Raw genomic sequence first — 19020 nt, forward strand, 5'->3', positions numbered from 1 at the left:
TGCTTATAAATTCGTAACACATAATAATGTAATGACCATGCAAAAACAAGACTTCTGCTTTTTTCAGGAAGCAGAAAATTTACAATACTGTTGACTTAAAAAAAATCAGGCCAGCCTATAATCCCAGCACTTTGGAAGAACAAGGCAGGTGGATCACTTGAGGCCAGGAGTTCACAAGACCAGCCTGCCCAACATGGCAAAACCCTGTCACTACAAAAAATACAAAAATTAGCCAGGTGTGGTGGTGCACATCTGTAATATCAGCTACTTGGGAGGCTGAGGCATGAGAATCACTTGAACCTGAAAGGCGGAGGTTGCAGTGAGCCACGATAGCGCCACTCAACTCCAACCTGGGTGACAAGAGTGAAACTGTCTCAAACAACAACAAAAAAATCAGGCCAGGTGTGGTGGCTCATGCCTGTAATCCCAGTGCTTTGGGAGGCCAAGGTGGGTAAGGACTGCTTAAGACTACAAGTTCAAGACCAGCCTGGGCAATATAGCAAGGCCTCCATTTCTACAAAAAAAAAGCTGGGTGTAGTGGCGCACACCTGTAGTCCTAGCTACTTGGGAGGCCTTAAGCAGGAGAATTGCTTGAGCCCAGGAGTTCGAGGCTGCTGTGAACTACGATCGTGCTACTGCATTCCAGCCTGGGGGACACAGCGTGACCCTGTCTCAAAAAACAAAACAATAAAACAAAAGAACTGTCAAAGCAGAGGATACTAAGGAATATTCAATCCAAGTTACTCTTTCATATAACTAATGTGGGTCTAGCAACAGCTATGAAAACAAGCTATGTAAAAAACACAGAAATAATTATTTTAGTAAAAAATTTAAATGGTACCAATTGTATTTTTGGATGAAGACACTCAAACCAAACGCAAAATTTTGGTCCCAGATGGGCCGAAAACATCTTTAGTACGTAATTGCAGGGTGAAGGAAGCAGCCTGGCAAAGTGCTGACCATGAACTTTGAAACTGTCACTTAAACAGTGACGTAAGGTGTATAATGTTCACTTAGCCATTCTGGGCTTGTTTCCTCATCTAAAAACTTACGATGTATACTGCCTACAATTTATTTATGATAGTTTTAAATGGGATTTAAATGCGAAAATACATAAAAAAAACCTAGCATGGTGCCTAGAATCAATGTGTAGTAAAGGTCTAGAATCAACATGTAGTAAAGGTCAGTTCCCATTCTTTTTTTTTTTCAAGACAGGATCTCACTCTGTCCCTCAGGCTGGAGTGCAGTGGCGTGATCTCACTGCAGCCTTGACCTCCCAGGCTCAAGCAATCCTTCTGTCTCAGCCTCCCGAGCAGCTGAGACTACAGGCATGTGCCACCACGCTCAGCCAGTATTTTTGTACTTTCAGTAGAGGCGCGGTTTTGTCATGTTGCCCAGGCTGGTCTCAAACTCTCGAGCTCAAGCAGATCTGCCTGCCTCGGCTTCCAAAAGTGTTAGGATTACAGGCGTGAGCCATCGTGCCAGGTCAGCATTCTTCCAAGAGAACTGTGAGAAACAAAACTCTAAAGAAGAGTAAAATGAGACCCAGAAAAATTTAAAACGGGAAAAAAAGTTTTGTCCAAGTTAAACAGACAGTACAGGTTGAGTATATCTTAGCTGAAATGCTTGGGACCAGAACTGTTTTGGATTTTGGAATATTTATATCAGTTGAGTATCCCTAATCTGAAAATCGGAAATGGTCCAATGAGTATTTCCTTTGAATGTCATGTAGGCCCTCAAAAAGTTTCAGATTTTGATCTTTTCAGATTTTTAGATTAGATAATCTATATGTTATGAATCCGGGAGAAAAGGCTGAGTCTCCTGTTCTGTTTCCCTTGTGGTCTCCAATGGTTTCCTGGCCCTCTCAAGACTTTGGGGGAAGATTCTGACCCTAGAAAGAAATTAAGCCAATATAGTATTGAATTACAAAATTTTCTGAAAATTATGTGCTTAGGCAACAAACATTTGTCAGGAATAACAAGATGTAGTACTCAATAAATTTGAATATGATTTTACTGAAGCATACATCATTTCAAAGCAAAAGTAGTTTATGTTGTCAGTTCTAACATATAATACATTTAAGTCATTATATGAATTTCATTTTTTGTGTATTTCACTGTAGTGCTGTGACAACAAAATGACATCTGTGTACCAGAGCATACATACATCAACAGTAAGATGTAATTTTTCATTACATCACTGCTAGAATATTTAGCTTTGTGTAGGAGACATAAGCATGTAAGATGGCCACACCAAATAATTTTCTGTTTTTTTCCTTAATCTTAATTTTAATTTTTTATCAGTAATACTTTATCAACCTCACTGTTAACAGAACTGTAAATTATCTGGGTGATGGGATGTGTGGAGAAGATCATCTGTGTTATACTGTAAATAGTTGCTAGAGTAATCTCACACACACCAATAAGGAACTGTCACCATAATTAAGGGCTAGTTACTGTTGTTAGTTGCACAATGATAAAGTTCTTTTGAAAATATTGGTTAGCCCACTTATATGTGAAAAATGCCCTTTCCACTTACACACAAGAAAAAAATATTCAGAAAGTTATTTTTGGCCTTGCTATGTCAAAAAGTCAACTGTACAAAGATCTACGTGTTAAACCTAAAATTATAATTTTAAAAGTCTATTAAAAACAAAAATGTCATGCATTTTTATTATGCAGAAGCTTTAAAACTGTTGCAAGACCATATAGTATATATTAGCTTTTATACTGCTAATGCACAACTAACAGCCAACTTGATTAGATTAACAGAAATCTGTCTTAATTACACCTTTATATATCACACTAGAGACAAATGCCACAAGATCTGCAGAAACATTCAGTTCTGAGCACTCGAATGGCAGGGTAACTTTTTGTGTTGTAATCCTTCACATATAGAAAAACAAACTCTGCAGTCTCACGTTACAAAAAAACGTACTGCTGTAAAATATTAAGATGGGGTAAAGGATATCATCTATAACACAAAGTAACTTACAACTAGTGTCAAAAAGCAAACAAAACCTCTAAATAAAAATATCAAAATACACAGAGCAACTGAAGCACAAATCCTGCATTAAATACAGTGAAGATTTAATAAGACAACGCACTAGTTAATAAAAGACACAAAAATAGGGGGGGAAGCTAGGGCAACCAGAAAACAAAATCAAAATAATGGGAAAAAAATCAGAACTACTGTTTTCCCCCTAGTCGGAGCACTTTTTTTTTTTTTTTTGGGTGTCTTTCCATTCAAATAATACCTAACACCGTACATTTTTTAATGTCATAGAAAAACTTGGTTCTTCCATGAAATCCTTTAAATTCTTGATAAATTTTTCAATGTAGACATTATTATGCATGAAAAAGAGCCAACGAATGGGCACCTGTTTTTTTAACACTGAAGATTTACAGACACTTTTTAAAAGTTATCATAATCTTTTTTGTCTTTTTTCCCCTCAGCTTCAAATCCATCAACTCCATCACTATCCCTTCTTCGTTTCCTGTTGTTGTGGATGTTAAAACGTTGGCTCATTTGCGGTAATGGATCCATGCCTAGAACTTTGTGTATCTGGCGGAATGCAAGGAGTCTCAATGCAAACTGCAACAAAAAGAGTCAGAATTTTGAGTTAACTGAAAAACCCCAAGTAGCAATACTTACTACATTTACCTCCCTCCAAATGCAACATAAAAAAGCATGTGTAATGAAAGAGACATTTAAAGGAATTACTTATACAACTGAAATAATCGGTATGTTCTCATGTTTTTATTTCCTAGCTTTTCTGTGTGCATGCCATTTTGTTTTCTTAAACATTAAGTAAAAAAATCTTTAACACACACGAAATTACAAAAATTATGAGAAGTGACATCAAAGAAACAAGCAGGATGTTGAAAACAAAGAAAAATGGCAGCTACCTGCTTTAACAGAATGGTTGCTGATGGCCTTCCTAGGCATTTGGTAGACAGCATACAATTTAAGAACTGTAATTATACTCATGTGGATGTACCAAACTTATTTACCTAATTTTCTACTGGTAAACCCTAGGCTGGTTTCAGTATTTTCATTACTGTATTACAATGAATGCCTGTTTTAAGATGTTTCTGTGCACTTACGTGACAAGTCCTGGAGAAAGAACTTTTATTAATCAGTGGGACCGCTAAACATGTAAAAGTGGTGAATACTAACAAATGAAGCTCCCCCAAGTTTATACTGATTAATATATCCACTAGTAATATGTATGCAAGTCTGCTTCCCCCTTCTGGATACTATAAACGGAAAAATATTCTCACAAGTATGATGGGCAAAACAGTATCTAATTGTTATTTACAACAGTTTTGAGACAGGGTCTCACTCTGTCGCCCAGGCTGGAGTGCAGTGGTGCCATCACAGCTCACTGCAACCTCGACCTCCCTGGGCTCAGATCTCACTCAGCCTCCCAAGTAGCCAGGAACACAGGCTCACACCAACACATCTGGCTCATTTTTGTATTTTCCACAGAGATGGGGTATTTTCGCCATGTTGCCCAGGCTGGTCTCAAACTCTGCGCACCTGCCAACATTACAGGCATATGCCTTCACGCCTGGCTATACCTTGTATTTATTTTTTTATTTATTTTTGAGATAGAGTCTTGCTCTGTTGCCCAGGTTGGAGTGCAGTGGCGCTATCTCGGCTCACTGCAACCTCCACCTCTCGGGTTCAAGCGATTCTCCTGCCTCATCCTCCAAAGTAGCTGGGATTACAGGCGTGTGCCACCACTCCAGGCTAACTTTTGTATTTTTAGTAGAGATGGGGTTTCACCATGTTGACCATGCTGGTCTTGAACTCCTGACTTCAGGAGATCTGCCTGCCTCGGCCTCCCAAAGTGCTGGGATTACAGGTGTGAGCCACCAGGGCCAGCCAAGTTATATTTTTTAATCAATCAGTGAGGTGCAGCATATTTTTACTGGCTCATTTGCTTAAGCTTAAAGATAGCACATGAAATTTCCAATAATATCCTTCATGGCTTCCTGTATTTACAGACTTCTTAAAAAGATCTTGCCTATGTGAAAATTATTTTTCTTAATACTTTGATAATTTATGTGTGGCTCCTTAAGTCATTTGGTATTTACTTGTATATATGTATAGTTCAGTGTTTTCCTTAGATGATTAGCCAGTTATCTCAAAACCACTTTGCTGATGATTCATCTTTTCCCAATGATTTGAAGCATCAGGTCTGTCATACATTAATTCCCTTATATCTAATGGTCTACTTCAAGGCTCTTCCATTCCAAAGGTTTATCTGTCTACTTCTGTGCCATAACTACATTGTTTAAATTTCTGTTGCTTTCTAGGATGTTTTGCTATCTGGTAGAGTTGAACTTTTCTTAGCAATTCTCTTGTATTTCCAATTCCAAATGAAAATTAAAACGGCTGAGTGTGGAGGCTCATGCCTGTAATCTCAGCACTTTGGGAGGCCACGGTGGGCGGATCACTTAAGTCAGGAGTTTGAGACCAGCCTGGCCAACATGGTGTAACCCCATCTCTACTAAAAACACAAACATTAGTCGGGTATGGTGGCGTGCACCTGTAGTCCCAGCTACTCGTGAGGCTGAGGCAGGAGTATTGCTTGAACCTGGGAGGCAGAGGTTGCAGTGAGAGTCAAAATTGTGCCACTGCAATCTAGCCTGGGTGACAGAGAGAGACTCTGTCTCAAAAAATAAAAAAAGGAAAATTTAAGGCCGGGCGTGGTGGCTCACGCGGTCAGGAGATCCAGACCATCCTGGCTAACACGGTGAAACCCTGTCTCTACTAAAAATACAAAAAATTCGCCAGGCGTGGTGGCGGGTGCCTGTAGTCCCAGCTACTTGGGAGGCGGTTGCACTCCAGCCTGAGTGGACAGAGCGAGACTCCACCTCAAAAAAACAAAACAGAAAGAAAAAGAAAAAAAAAAAAAAGAAAATTTTAATCAATTTTTAAAGTTCTATCCTCTTCTCCCTCTGAAATTTTAATTAACATTTTTTAAATTAAAAAAAAAAAGGGAGATGGGAAAGTTCAGATCAAATGTTAATTAATGCTCTTGGCTGAAGGGCATATTGAACTATCAGCAGAACTGAGAGCCAAAAAGAGCCTATTGTTTTCCAAGATAAGGGAAGAGAAGGCAAACTTTGGCACTGAATCATATCATCTTATCTTGTGTTTTTACTTTTTTCTTTTATTAAAATTTATTAAAATAAATTTATTAAAATTCTAAAGCTTAGCCAGGCATGGTGGCTAAGCACTTCGGGAGGTGGAGGGGGGAAGATCACTTGAGCCCAGCCTGGGAAACACAGGGAGACCCTGTCTCTACAAATAATTAGCTGGGCATGGTGTCACACACCTGTGATTCCAACTACTTGCAAGGCTGAGGCAGGATGGTGTGAGACAGGGAGGTTGAGGCTGCAGTGGGCCCAGATGGTGCCACTGCACTACAGCCTGTGTGACAGAGTGAGACTGTCTCAATAAACAGCACAAACAAAACCAAAAAACCCCTAAAGCAAGTTTGTCCAATCTGTGGCCCTCAGCGTTGAATGTGGCTCAACACAAATTCATAAACTTTTTAAAAACATTATGAGATTTTTTTTTCTTTTTAGCCCATCAGCTATTACTAGTGTTAGTGTATTTTATGCATGGCCCAAGACAATTCTTCCTACAATGTGGCCCAGGGAAGCCAAAAGACTGGATACCCCTGCCCTAAAGTTTAAAGACATGCTAACATCTATTTAATGGGTTGTTTACTTTCAGCCAGAAGAATGTGCCATTCACTATGCAATCTTAAAAATGTACTGATACTGCAGCTGGTTTTCAATGAGTGTAAGTTGCTCCCTAATAGTAGCCAATGCCAAAAGATTCCTTCCTTAGAACACAAAAAAATATTTGCATCAGTACAGAAACATTGTGTATGACTGAAATCACTATGATCAGTAAAGAAAATCCTTGACTGGGTGCGGTGGCTCACGCCTGTAATTCCAGCACTTTGGGAGACCAAGGTGATCACGAGGTCAGGAGCTCGACACCAGCCCGGCCAACATGGTGAAATCCGGTCTCTACTAAAAATACAAAAATTAGCCGGGGGGTGGTGGCGCGTGCCTGTAATCCCAGCTACTCAGGAGGCTGAGGCAGGAAAACCACTTGAACTCAAGAAGCGGAGGTGAGCTGAGATCGCGCCATTGCACTCCAGCCTGGGTGACAGAGCGAGACTCCGTCTCAAGGAAAAAAAAAAAAAAAAGAAAAGAAATTCCTTGTTACTTCATGAATAAAAATAATTTTTCACTACATGACCATGTCTATGTAAGAATATCTTTGGCACCAATTTCAAAAGATTTCTTAAAATCTTGAAACTAGGAGGACTTCAGAGACATGATTTAATCTATCCCTCCATTTCTAGGGATATACCCACTTAACCTAATTCAAGGAAATGTTACAGTCACTTGATTAAACAGCAACTTTCTCTACATAGTTATAGCCTTCAATGTAACTAGACTTTTTTTCTGGTAAAATTCACATACCTTTAAAATGTATGCCTTAAAAATGTAAAATTCAGAAGTTTTCAGAATACTTACAAAGTTACTCAACTATCACTATTATCTTATCCTAGAACATTTTCATTACCCTAAATGGAAACCCCAAGCCCAACAGCAGTTACTCCTCAACCCCTCTATCCTCAGGTCCTAAGAACTACCATTGCCTATTATGAGTATTTCATATAAATGAGATAATGAGGATAAACTTTTTAAGGTTCATTCACATCATAGCATGTGTCAGTACTTTATTTCTTTTAATGGCTGGCTGAATAATACTCTAATGTGTGACTGTATTTGTTTATTTACCCATTCATCAATTGATGCACATTTAGGTTGTTGCTACTTTTTGACTATCACACATAATGCTGTTTTGAACATTTGTGTACGAGTTTTTGCGGGGACATATTTTTTTCAGTTGAGTATATATCCAGGTATCAAAGAGTTGCTGAGGCATATAGCAATCCATGTTTAACTTACTGAGGAGCTGCTAACCTGTTTTCCTTTTCCTTTTTTTAAGTGATGAGGTCTTGCTATGTTGCTCAGGCTGGTAATGCACTCCTGGGCTCAAGAGATCCTCCCACCTCGGCCTTGCAAAGTGTTCGGATTACAGGCATGAGCCGTTGCTCACTGAACCTTCAACTTCCTGGGCTTAAGTGATCCTCCCACCTCAAGCCTCCTAAGTAGCTGGGATCACAGGTGCATGCCACCATGCCCAGAGCTAATTAAACATTTTTTTATAGATATATGGTTATGCTATGTTGCCAGGTCTTTCTTGAACTCATGGGCTCAACCGATCCTCTTGCCTCAGCCTCCCAACGTGTTGAGATTACAGGCGTGAGCCACTGTGCCTGGTCCTAACCTGTTTTTCAAAGTGACTGTTGTTCACACTATTTTAAATCCCTGCTCTGATTTTGAGATAAAGGATAGTTACTGGTTGTAGTCATCCACATGGGAATTTATTGCTCCAAAACTTTTCCCCTAAGTTAGATAATTCTAGTTCCTAAGAATTCTGGCTCATACCCCTGCTTGGAAAATCCTGAAAGTCTCAAAGTCATCTGCAGTCAGGACTCGATACAGCATTCTACTTAGTCTACAATTACTAGGGACTTTTGCCAGTACTGAGTGTTTCTCTACTTAAGTGAGAACTACGAATATTTATCGTCATAATTTACTATTATTTATCATAATATACTAATTCTTTATTGAGAGAGACTTATGAAAGGTCCTTCCTAAAGATAACAGAATAGGGTTTTCTTCTACATTAATAGAAATTATCTAAAGATAACTCATCTATAATAATGAATATTTATATATTTTTACCAGAGATATTCTTACTAAGCATCAGCCTATTATTGTTTATAATAATATATATTATTATATTATATATAATAATATATAATAAAACTATTATTAGTTTTGAGATGGAGTCTCACTCTGTTGCCCAGCCTGGAGTGCAATGGTGCGATTTCAGCTCACTGCAACCTGTGTCTCCTGGGTTCAAGCGATTCTCGTGCCTTAGCCTTCCAAGTAGCTGGGACTACAGGCACTCATGCCACCACGCCCGGCTAATTCTTGTATTTTTAGTAGAGACAGGGTTTTGCCACGTTGGTCTTGAACTCCCGACCTCAGGTGGCTCGCCCGCCACAACCTCTTTAAGTGCTGGGATTACAGGCGTAAGCCACTGCACCCAGCCCAGCCTATGCTAATATATTATGAGTTTCTAAATGAAGGAATACTCCAGTAAGTAAAACCAACATAGCATTTGAGGTTTGAGTGAGCACCTTACAATCTCTTGTTCTGCGTGTAGTTTGTAGGTATTTCTAAAGTCTGACAAAGAGAAAATTCTACCATATTACTAGCAATTATTTAGCATCAAACTAAATTTGAAGATTGATACAAATTATTCCCATACAAAGACATTTTGGAATTTTAATCATCATCGAGGATTAAAGGTTTATTTTATAATCCATTTCCTTCTTGGGAAAGGATGATTAACCCTATAAATTTTGCCCTTTTAAAGGTATGTTAAACTATGTATACCTACCTATAGGAAGGAATTTTAATAAATGACAAAGGCTGTATCTGGGAGAAGCAACTTGAAAAGGATCACTGGAGAAAAGACATATAGTGGCATACAAGAATAAAGGTAGACATTGTGGAAGGAAATATGGAATCATTCCAGAGACAAAGGAAGGAAGAGGGACATTAACATGGGCACTACAGGCCCCCCAAAAACAAACTGAAATTGACATTGGTACTTCAGATTTCACCAGTTATATATGCACTAATTTATGTGTACATGCATAATAGCTCGATGCAATTTTATCACACGTGCCGCCTTATGTAACTACCATCACAATCAAGATGGTTAACTGTTCTGTTGCCACAAGACCCCCTTTAGAGCCATGCCATTCCTTCTTCCTATCCTTAACTCGTTGGAAACACTGTTTTCCTTCTCATGCAACTATTCTGTCATGAGTGCTACATAAATGCATTACATGTTATGTAACTCCTTCACTTTTAGTAAGAACATTTCTAAATGTTCTCCTAAACGTCCTCCTAAAACCAGACCACTTTCTTTAAGGTCACATTTTTAGAAAAGTAAGCATTCTTCTTAATGATGAATTTTGTTAGTTTTCGTGTGCTTCCTCCTGAATTTCTTTTCCCTTAAATTTATAACTAATTCCTTTAAGTATTAAAGGGAAAAAGAACAGACACTTAAGGCAACTATCTTCTTCCCTAGAATATAAAATGAAAGAAATAAAAACATCGAATGCATAAGAATTTGGTCATGTTGTGAGTCTGTAAGATATTCATAATGTTCTATTACTAATCTCTCTCCCCCAATACCATTTCTGGCATAACAATTTACTTTGATCCTGACATCTTTCAAATTCCAAATTATTCAAGATAACCAATGAAGATCTTAAATCCAACAACTCCCAAGCATCTTAGAGTGGATTACTGTTCATAGCTAGTATGTTTTTTTCCCCTACTCAGCACATTTCTGGAATCAACAAAGGAAAATTTTTTTCCATTCATTCATTGGGGTCAATGTTTTTTTCCTTTTCATAATTATTCAATAGGGTTAATAAGATGATGATAATACTAGCTAACATTTAATATCCTTCCATATACCAGGTGCTAAGATGGTTACACATATTAACTCATTTAATCTCCTCAACAATCCTGTCTGAGACATATATTGCTTTTATATCCATATTATAGATGAGATGGCAGAGCTGGTAATCAAATCCAGGGAGTCTGTCTCCAGAGCCAACATTTTTATTTACTTTGACAGCGGCAGGAAAGGTTAAATTATAACAATAATGACCATAAACACCACAGCAAATTACTTTTGTACAACCAGAGGACATAAGAATTTCTGTTGATTTTGATAATCTATTACCCAGATTTAATGAGACACTGAAAATATTGCTGTATTTGTATAATACACTTAGAAATGCCCACAGAATTAAATAATAAAATTTTAAATTCTATTAGTGAAATCTAGTTTTGGGCAAGCTATTTTAATATCCTAAGGGCTTGCTTACTACAGAAGAAGAAGAATGAATATTATATAGTGACTTATAATATTCATTAAGACAATAACAGAAAAATAAAACCTTAATGGAGTAACTCAATAGGGCTCTGGATTTAGGAATACTAGTACCTGTGCACTGGACGTGATGTCTTCACGCTGCTGGTCAGTCATTGTTGCCAAGGTATCAAAGGGATCCTTTTCACAAGGATCCAGAAGTCCAGGACTACCTATAGCAATCATCACAGGGAGAGGAAATCATCTGCATTGTCCACTTATAAAAAAATTACTCAACCAGCAAATGAGTAAACTTCATTTTACTTCATTAGAAACAAAGTAAAAGTTACCTTTAAGGATAATCCCTGAAGAAATGCACTCAAAAACTCTTCTCAGTGCATCCCCAGGGCTCTGAGGGCTAGAAGCACTGCTGATTGCTTTCTCTACTAACAACTCCATAGCCTAAAAATACAACATAAAAATGTGTTTAACAGCTTACCAAAGGAATTACTCATTTTCAAACACTAGAATGACAAACTAAAGTTTTAAAGATTGAAAAAGCTACATAGAACAAGTCACAAAAACAGAAAATAAATATCACATATAACGTAAAAACATTCAAAATTAAGGAATAGGCAGGGCACAGTGGCTCGTATCTGTAATCCCAACACTTTGGGAGGCAGATTGCCTGAGCTCAGGAGTTAAAGACCAGCCTGGGCAAGATGGCAAAACCTCATCTCTACAAAAAAAAAAAAAACAAAAACAAAAAACCCCAAAAATTAGCTGGATGTGGTGGCACGTGCTGGTGGCCCCAGCTACTTGGGGGACTGAGGCAGGAGGATCGCTTGAGCCTGGGAGGTTGAGGCTGCAGTAAGCTGACATTGCGCCATTGCACTCTAGCAGCCTGAGTGATGGAGTGAGACCATCTCTCTTCACACACACAAAAACAAAACAAAAACCCAATGCAGGGAGTGGTGTTTTGAAGGGTCTCATGGGAAACATTTGTATTTAGATTTTTTAAAATTGAGATATAATTCACATATAAGATTCACCCTTTTAAACTGTACAGTTCAGTAGTTTTCAGCATATTCACAAAGTTGTTCAATAATCACCATTACCTAATCCCAGAACATTTTCATGATCTCCAAAAGAAACCACATACCCACTAGTAGTCATTCTCCATTCTCCCTTTCTTCTAGCCCTTGGCAACCCCTAAATCGCTTCCAGTTTATACAGATTTGCCTACTCTGGACGTTTTATACAAGTGGAACCATGTAATACGTGGCTTTGTGTTTGACTTCTCTCACTTAGCATAATATTTAAGGTTTATCCATGTTGTAGCTTTTACTTAAAGTTTAAATAAGACTACTAACAGTAATTCAAAGAAACTAGTTTGGAACCACTATGAAATCCTTAAGATGATAATGAAAGCTGAAAAGACATTAGTGAGAATGAGAATCCATACTTTTGGCTACACACGAAAAAAGCTCATGGACTTATCAGAGGCAAAAACTATGTCAACCTATTCACTCCAAGGCCATTTCTTAGACTCTTTACCTTTCAAGAGATGACAATGTGAAGAAACAGTACACATTAACAGTTATGAAAAATAAATGATAGCTTCCAGCATGACTGGAAAAAACCTGAAAATAATGGATATTAATAATGATAAATGTAAGTCACAATTTAAAAAGTTAAGACAGCTCAGTTTATTCCATTGAAGAAAGCAGGAAGATGTTCAAGATTCTTTTTTGTTTTGAGAAAGGGTCTTGTTCTGTCACCCAGGCTAGAATGAAGTGACAGGACCATGGCTCACTGCAGCCTCAAGCTCTTGGGTTCAAGTGATCCTCCCACCTCAACTCAGGATCTCTTGAGCCCAAGAGCTTGAGGCTGCAGTGAGCTGTTGTCGTGCCACTGTACGACTGGGACAATAGGTGCAGCCACCATGCCTAATTTATGCAGAGATGGAGTCTCACAATGCTGTCCAGACTGGTTTTGGATTCCTGGACTCATGTAAACCAACTGCCTTGGCCTCCCAAAGCCTTGGGATTACAGGCATCACAGCACACAGACCCTCAAGACATTTTTCATTTTTTATGGATTTTCATTTTAAGGTGAAGTTTTAATATTTTAAGGGACAAGCTTCAGTCATGTAGAAAACTCTATGTATATGTATGGAATGTGCATGTGTATGCAATATTTTTTTTGAGAGGGAGTCTCGCTCTGTCGCCCAGGCTGGAGTGCAGTGGCGCCATCTTGGCTCACTGTAAGCTCCGCCTCCCAGGTTCAAGCCATTCTCCTGCCTCAGCCTCCCAAGTAGCTGGGACTACAGGAGCCCGCCACCACGCCCGGCTAATTTTTTTGTATTTTCAGTAGAGACAGGGTTTCACCGTGTTAGCCAGGACGGTCTCAATCTCCTGACCTCGTGATCCACCCGCTTTGGACTCCCAAAGTGCTGGGATTACACGCATGAGCCACCGCGCCCGGCCTATGTATGGAATATTTTAAGATGCAAAAGGACTGTGACCCTTGAGGATAAGGTCAGTGTTACTCATCTTGAATCCACCTGCCTAGTACAAGTAGCCAGAATTTTGTAAATACTTAGTAAATGATTATGACATGGAATGATTTTGGAAAGAATATGAGAATTAATCCTGACAATTCAGTGATAAACCAAGAGTAATAATTAGCAAAATACTGATGTTGTGATTAAAACACAAAATTGAAGTCATAAAATACGCAACTTTCGATAAATGCTTCAAATTTTTACTGAGTACTTTTAGCAAATGTTATGAGAAAAGTGAAGATTAAATAATCAGCTACAGTTCAGGTATGTCAAGACATAAAAATGTGTTTCAAGTGACTCAAAGCTTTTTCAAAATCTGTTTATTGACTGACTTTTAAGAATGAGGCATTTCTGATTTATATCAGCAGGTAAAAGCAGAAATTAATTAAAAGTCAAGAAATGAATTATTCATGGAACACAAAAGTCAATATACTTAAACACACACAATAAAACTAAGTAAACTACCTGTCTCTGACACCATTTGCTGTGAAGTAAGCAATTAAAACATATTAATTTTCTAAAGAACATAGCTGTTCTCCAAGCAGATATCTATAGTTAAAAGAGCAATGAAAATGGAAGAATATAATTCAAAAGTAAAAAGATAATATCAGAAATAAATAGAATCAAATTAAGGATTACAACACTTCAGGTTGTAATGTAAAGGGTCTTGGTAGCTATAATTATATAAGATAGTAACTTATTAAGATTTATTATAACTGGAGATAGAAAAAGATCCCCATATTAAATGATTCAAAAAATCAAGGATTATAATATTTGCTTTAAAAAATTTTTTAATTTTTTTTTTACAGACACATTCTTGCTACGTTGCCCAGGATGGAGTGCAGTAGTTATTCGCAGGCACGATCATAGCACACTGCAGCTGAGCGTGAACTCCTGGGCTCAAGTAATCCTACCTCGGTTTCCCCAGTAGCTGAGACTACAAGTGAACGCCACTGCACTCCACTGTAATATTTGCTTTTTATTTATTTTTTGAGAGACAGGGTCTTACTCTGTTTCCTAGACTGGAATGCAGTGGTGTGATTATAATTCACTGCAGCCGGCTGCGTGTGGTGGCTCACGCCTGTAATCCCAGCACTCTGGGAGGTCAAGGTGGGCAGATCACCTGGGGTCAGGAGTTTGAGACCAGCCTGCCCAACATGGCAAAACCCTGTCCCTACTAAAAACACAAAAAAGCCACTTGATGAGATTTCAGTAACACAGGCACTTTCATTGGTGGGAGTGTAAACCAGTAAAATTTTCCTTTAAAGCGCAAGTGACAAACTGTACCAAAACTTTTTTTTCCCCCAACAAGAGACGGAGTTTCACTCTTGTTGTCCAGGCTGCAATGGCGCAATCTCAGCTCACGGCAACCTCCACCTCCCCGGTTCAAGCGATTCTCCTGCCTCCACCTCCCAAGTAGCTGGGATTACAGGAATAAGCCACCACACGCCCGGCTAATTTTGTATTTTTAGTAGACATAGGAGTTTCTCCATGTTGGTCAGGCTGGTCTCAAACTCTCGACCTCAGGTCATCTGCCCACCTCAGTCTCCCCAAGTGCTAAGATTACAGGTGTGAGCCACTGCACCTGGCCACAAAATTTTCAAAGATACACATTAATTAGCCCAGCAATGGCAGTACTAAGATTTACAATAGGGCTACTACTACATAACGAAAGCACAAAAAAATATTCTGCCCAGCTCTTAATTTGTAACAAACTAGAAACAATCACTAGCACTAGGAGTTCTGGCTGAATAATAGTAGTAGCAGTTATCCTCTTCATTATAGCTACCACTTACTGAGTGCTTATCCTCGCTAAGTGATGCTCTAAGTCTTCACAAATATTAACCAATTCTAATCATTATTATCACATTCTGAAGGTAGATATGACTATCATTCCCATTGTACAAATTAAGATGTTTATGCTCTTAAAATAGGATTTTATGAATACCATAACAATAGGCAATTGTATATACAAAAGCCACTTACATAGTCCAGTTGACATGGATCACTATTGATATATGCACAACAGACTTTGATTTGTAAGCCCATCTGCAGGTTGTTGCATTTTTGTAATATATTTACTCACAGCACTTTATTTTATATGGTGAAATATATGAAAGTCTTAATAAAAATGGTCACGTCTTACAGGGAAAAGGTTTACTTACAGCTTTTAGTGATTTGGGGGTGTGCATACGGTTAAATAGATGATTTTTGTTAGGGGTTATCTAAAGGCTGAGTTAGTTCATGTGCCGTTTGCGGATTTTTTTGTAAGCTGAGACTGTTTGTTCTTTGTCCTGCGATGTCAGTGTCCTATCATTTTAGAACTCTTTGTTGGTTCTATCAGCAACAGCCAGGAGAACTATTAGTACAAACCACCACCACTAAAATCTGTATTACTTACAAATACCTCTGAAAGCCAGTAAAATATGTGAAAAAAATGTTAATGTATTTCAACTGGTATTTGGGCAGGAAGAATAATTACAGCAGTTTTCTCCACCTTTCTTTGAGAATGATTCCTTTACATTTGATATATCATTCTTAAAACAAAAAACAAAAAAACTGGTCAAGCATGGTGGCTTACACCTATAAACCCAACACTTCTGGAGGCCAAGTTGGGAGGATCCCTTGGATCCAGGGGTTTCAGACCAGGCTGGGCAACATAGTGAGACCTTACCTCTACAAAAAATTTAAAAAAAAATCTAACCAGGCATGGTAGCATGCACCTATAGTCCTATGCACGTGGGAGGCTGAGTTAGGAGGATCACTTAAGCCTGGGAAGTCGAGGGTGCAGTTAGTCGTGATCATGCCACTGCACTCCAGCCCGAGTGACAGAGTGAAACCCTGTCTCAAAAAAGATAACATTAAACATTTTAAAGTGAATAATTCAGCAGCATTATTATACTATGTTGTGCATATCAAGTTCCAAAACATTTCCATTACCCCAAAGTAAACCCCCTTACCCATTAAGCAACTTGTCTCTATGGATTTATATATTCTTGATATTTCATATACATGGAATCACGCAACATGGGACCTTTTGTGTGCCTGGATTCTTGCACTTAGCATACTGTTTTCAACGTTCATCAATACTGTGGCAGATTTGGTTTTTTTTTGAGATAGGGTCTCGCTATGTGCCCAGGCTGGCCTCAAAAGATCCTCTTGCCTCAGTCTCTTGAGTACCTGGAACTACAGGCATGGGCCACTGTGCCCACCTCAATAACAGATTTTTTTGCTGAAACACTCATCATAAGACACTGTTTAGAAATAAAATATATAATAAACATTGTGTGTGTGTGTGTGTTGTGTGTAAGAGAGAGGGAGGGAGGAGGGAGAGGGGGTGGGGGGCAGAGGGGGGTGGGAGGGAGAGAGAGAGAGAGAGAAAGAGACAGACAGACAGACACACAAACATGGTTTTGCCCTCCCACCCAGGCTGAAGTGCAGTGGTGCAATCATAGTTCACTGCAGCCTCAAACTCCTGGGCTCAAGTGATTCTCTGACCTCAGTCTCCTGAGTAGCTGGGACTACAGGTATGCGCCATCTCATCCGGCTAATTTTTAAGTTTGTCTTTTGTAGACATAGGGTCTTGCTATACAAATAAGGCTGGTTTTGAACTCCTGGCCTCAAGTGACCTTCCCACCTCAGCTTCCTAAAGTGCTGGGATTACAGGTAGGAGCCATTGTGCTAGGCCTGTAATAAACCTTTTAAAAATTACATGCCTTTTGTAAGTTACTGCAATTATACTATTGTAAAGGTTTAGATAGCACACGGCAATTCTGATGTCAGAGCAACATTACAACAGAACTCTACCTATATTTTCTTTATTTTATCACCATGGATTCATGACAAAAGAACAACTAATTTGAAGGCAGAACACCATTTTCAATCCTCATTGCAGTGGTAAAGGAAAGGCCACAAAAGCAGGTATTGTTACTTAAGGATTTGTTCAAAGTAAGTAATCTGAATGCTAAATAAAATTAAACACAATACAGTTCATAAGAATTTCAAATTTATTTGATAAAAGAAAAAAAGTTACTACTGTTTATGGCAATAGCACAGACCCAACCTGAAGATCTCTTGCCTTCAAAACATGATTAAGAAATATATTAGGAGGCCGGGCGCGGTGGCTCAAGCCTGTAATCCCAGCACTTTGGGAGGCCGAGATGGGCGGATCACGAGGTCAGGAGATCGAGACCATCCTGGCTAACACAGTGAAACCCCGTCTCTACTAAAAAAAATACAAAAAACTAGCCAGGCAAGGTGGCGGGTGCCTGTAGTCCCAGCTACTCGGGAGGCTGAGGCAGGAGAATGGCGTAAACCCAGGAGGCGGAGCTTGCAGTGAGCTGAGACCTGGCCACTGCACTCCAGCCTGGGCGACAGAGCGAGACTCCGTCTCAAAAAAAAAAAAAAAAAAAAAGAAATATATTAGGGCCAGGCATGGTGGCTCATGCCTATAATCCCAGCACTTTGGAAGACCGTGGTGAGAAGATTGCTTGAGCCCGGGAGTTCAAGACCAGATGGGGCAACATAGTGAGATCTCATCTCTACTAAAAATAAAGACATTAGTCAGGTGTGGTGGCATGTGCCTGTCGTCACAGGCACTAGGAATGTTCAGGCAGAAGGAATGCTTAAGCCCAGGAGTTCAAAGTTGCAGTGAGCCAGGGTTGCTCCACTGCACTCCAGTTTAGGTGACAGAGTGGGACCCTGTCTCAAAAACAAATGATACAATATACATACTACTGCCTTTCAAGAAAAAACGTAATAGCTTGAATCAAACAGAGGAAAAGGCCAGTGACAGAGAACATTCCTGAAGAACAGAGTGTTTACCCTGCTTAGGCAACTCTCTAACTTGGCTCTCCAGAGAGATGAGGGTGGGGATGACAGCTGATTCAACAAATCCCCAAAATTTCACCAATCACTTTCAATTTGGAGAAAGGTAAAATGAATCACATTATAAGCAGTTCCAGAAGAAATTTTCCTAAAAGTAAAAACTCCATCTGACCATCTTCTCTCTCAGCAGAGAAAAGAAAAACACTAGAATTTGCTATCCTGAAGACGTTGAAAACCAGGAAAGAACAGAAGAAATCAGGAAAGAGCAGAAAAATGGTAATTATTCACATCTAATTATTTCCAATAATAAATGCGTTTGGCTAAATGCAGATTAAAGAAAAAATAAAGGTAAGATCTTCCAAAGGAGTAAGAGGTAGGAAAAAAAAAACAACTTCATAGAACCTCAAATTAACTTCACACACCCAAATGCTCTCTTGGTTCCGGGGAATATAAATTGTTAGTGAAAGGAAATGGTAAAATAGGTTCAGGAAACAAATGGAGCAAATCCTGCAAAGACAAAAGCTCTAGGAGTCCATTCTTGGGTTGAAACTTGAAAC

At 38.9% G+C, this 19020-nt stretch overlaps 1 protein-coding gene across 6 annotated transcripts in view; it reads right to left on the bottom strand.

Annotated features, from left to right (window-relative positions):
* Positions 1-1995: 1995 nt before the first annotated feature.
* Positions 1996-19020, bottom strand: part of ZFR (zinc finger RNA binding protein) — an 87592-nt gene continuing 70567 nt past the window's right edge. For all 6 annotated transcript variants that reach the window (XR_001445231.3, XR_013418292.1, XM_078004643.1 and 3 more), the window contains 3 exons: positions 11421-11532; positions 11206-11303; positions 1996-3594 (listed from right to left, as the gene is read on the bottom strand). Coding sequence is in view for 4 of the 6 variants with exons in the window: in XM_078004643.1 (XP_077860769.1) it covers positions 3415-3594; positions 11206-11303; positions 11421-11532 (390 nt within the window). In the remaining 2 variants the exon portion in view is untranslated. The remainder of the gene's footprint in view (positions 3595-11205; positions 11304-11420; positions 11533-19020) is intronic.

This window comes from Macaca mulatta, chromosome 6, assembly GCF_049350105.2.
Source record: "Macaca mulatta isolate MMU2019108-1 chromosome 6, T2T-MMU8v2.0, whole genome shotgun sequence".
Classification (NCBI taxonomy): Eukaryota; Metazoa; Chordata; class Mammalia; order Primates; family Cercopithecidae; genus Macaca; species Macaca mulatta.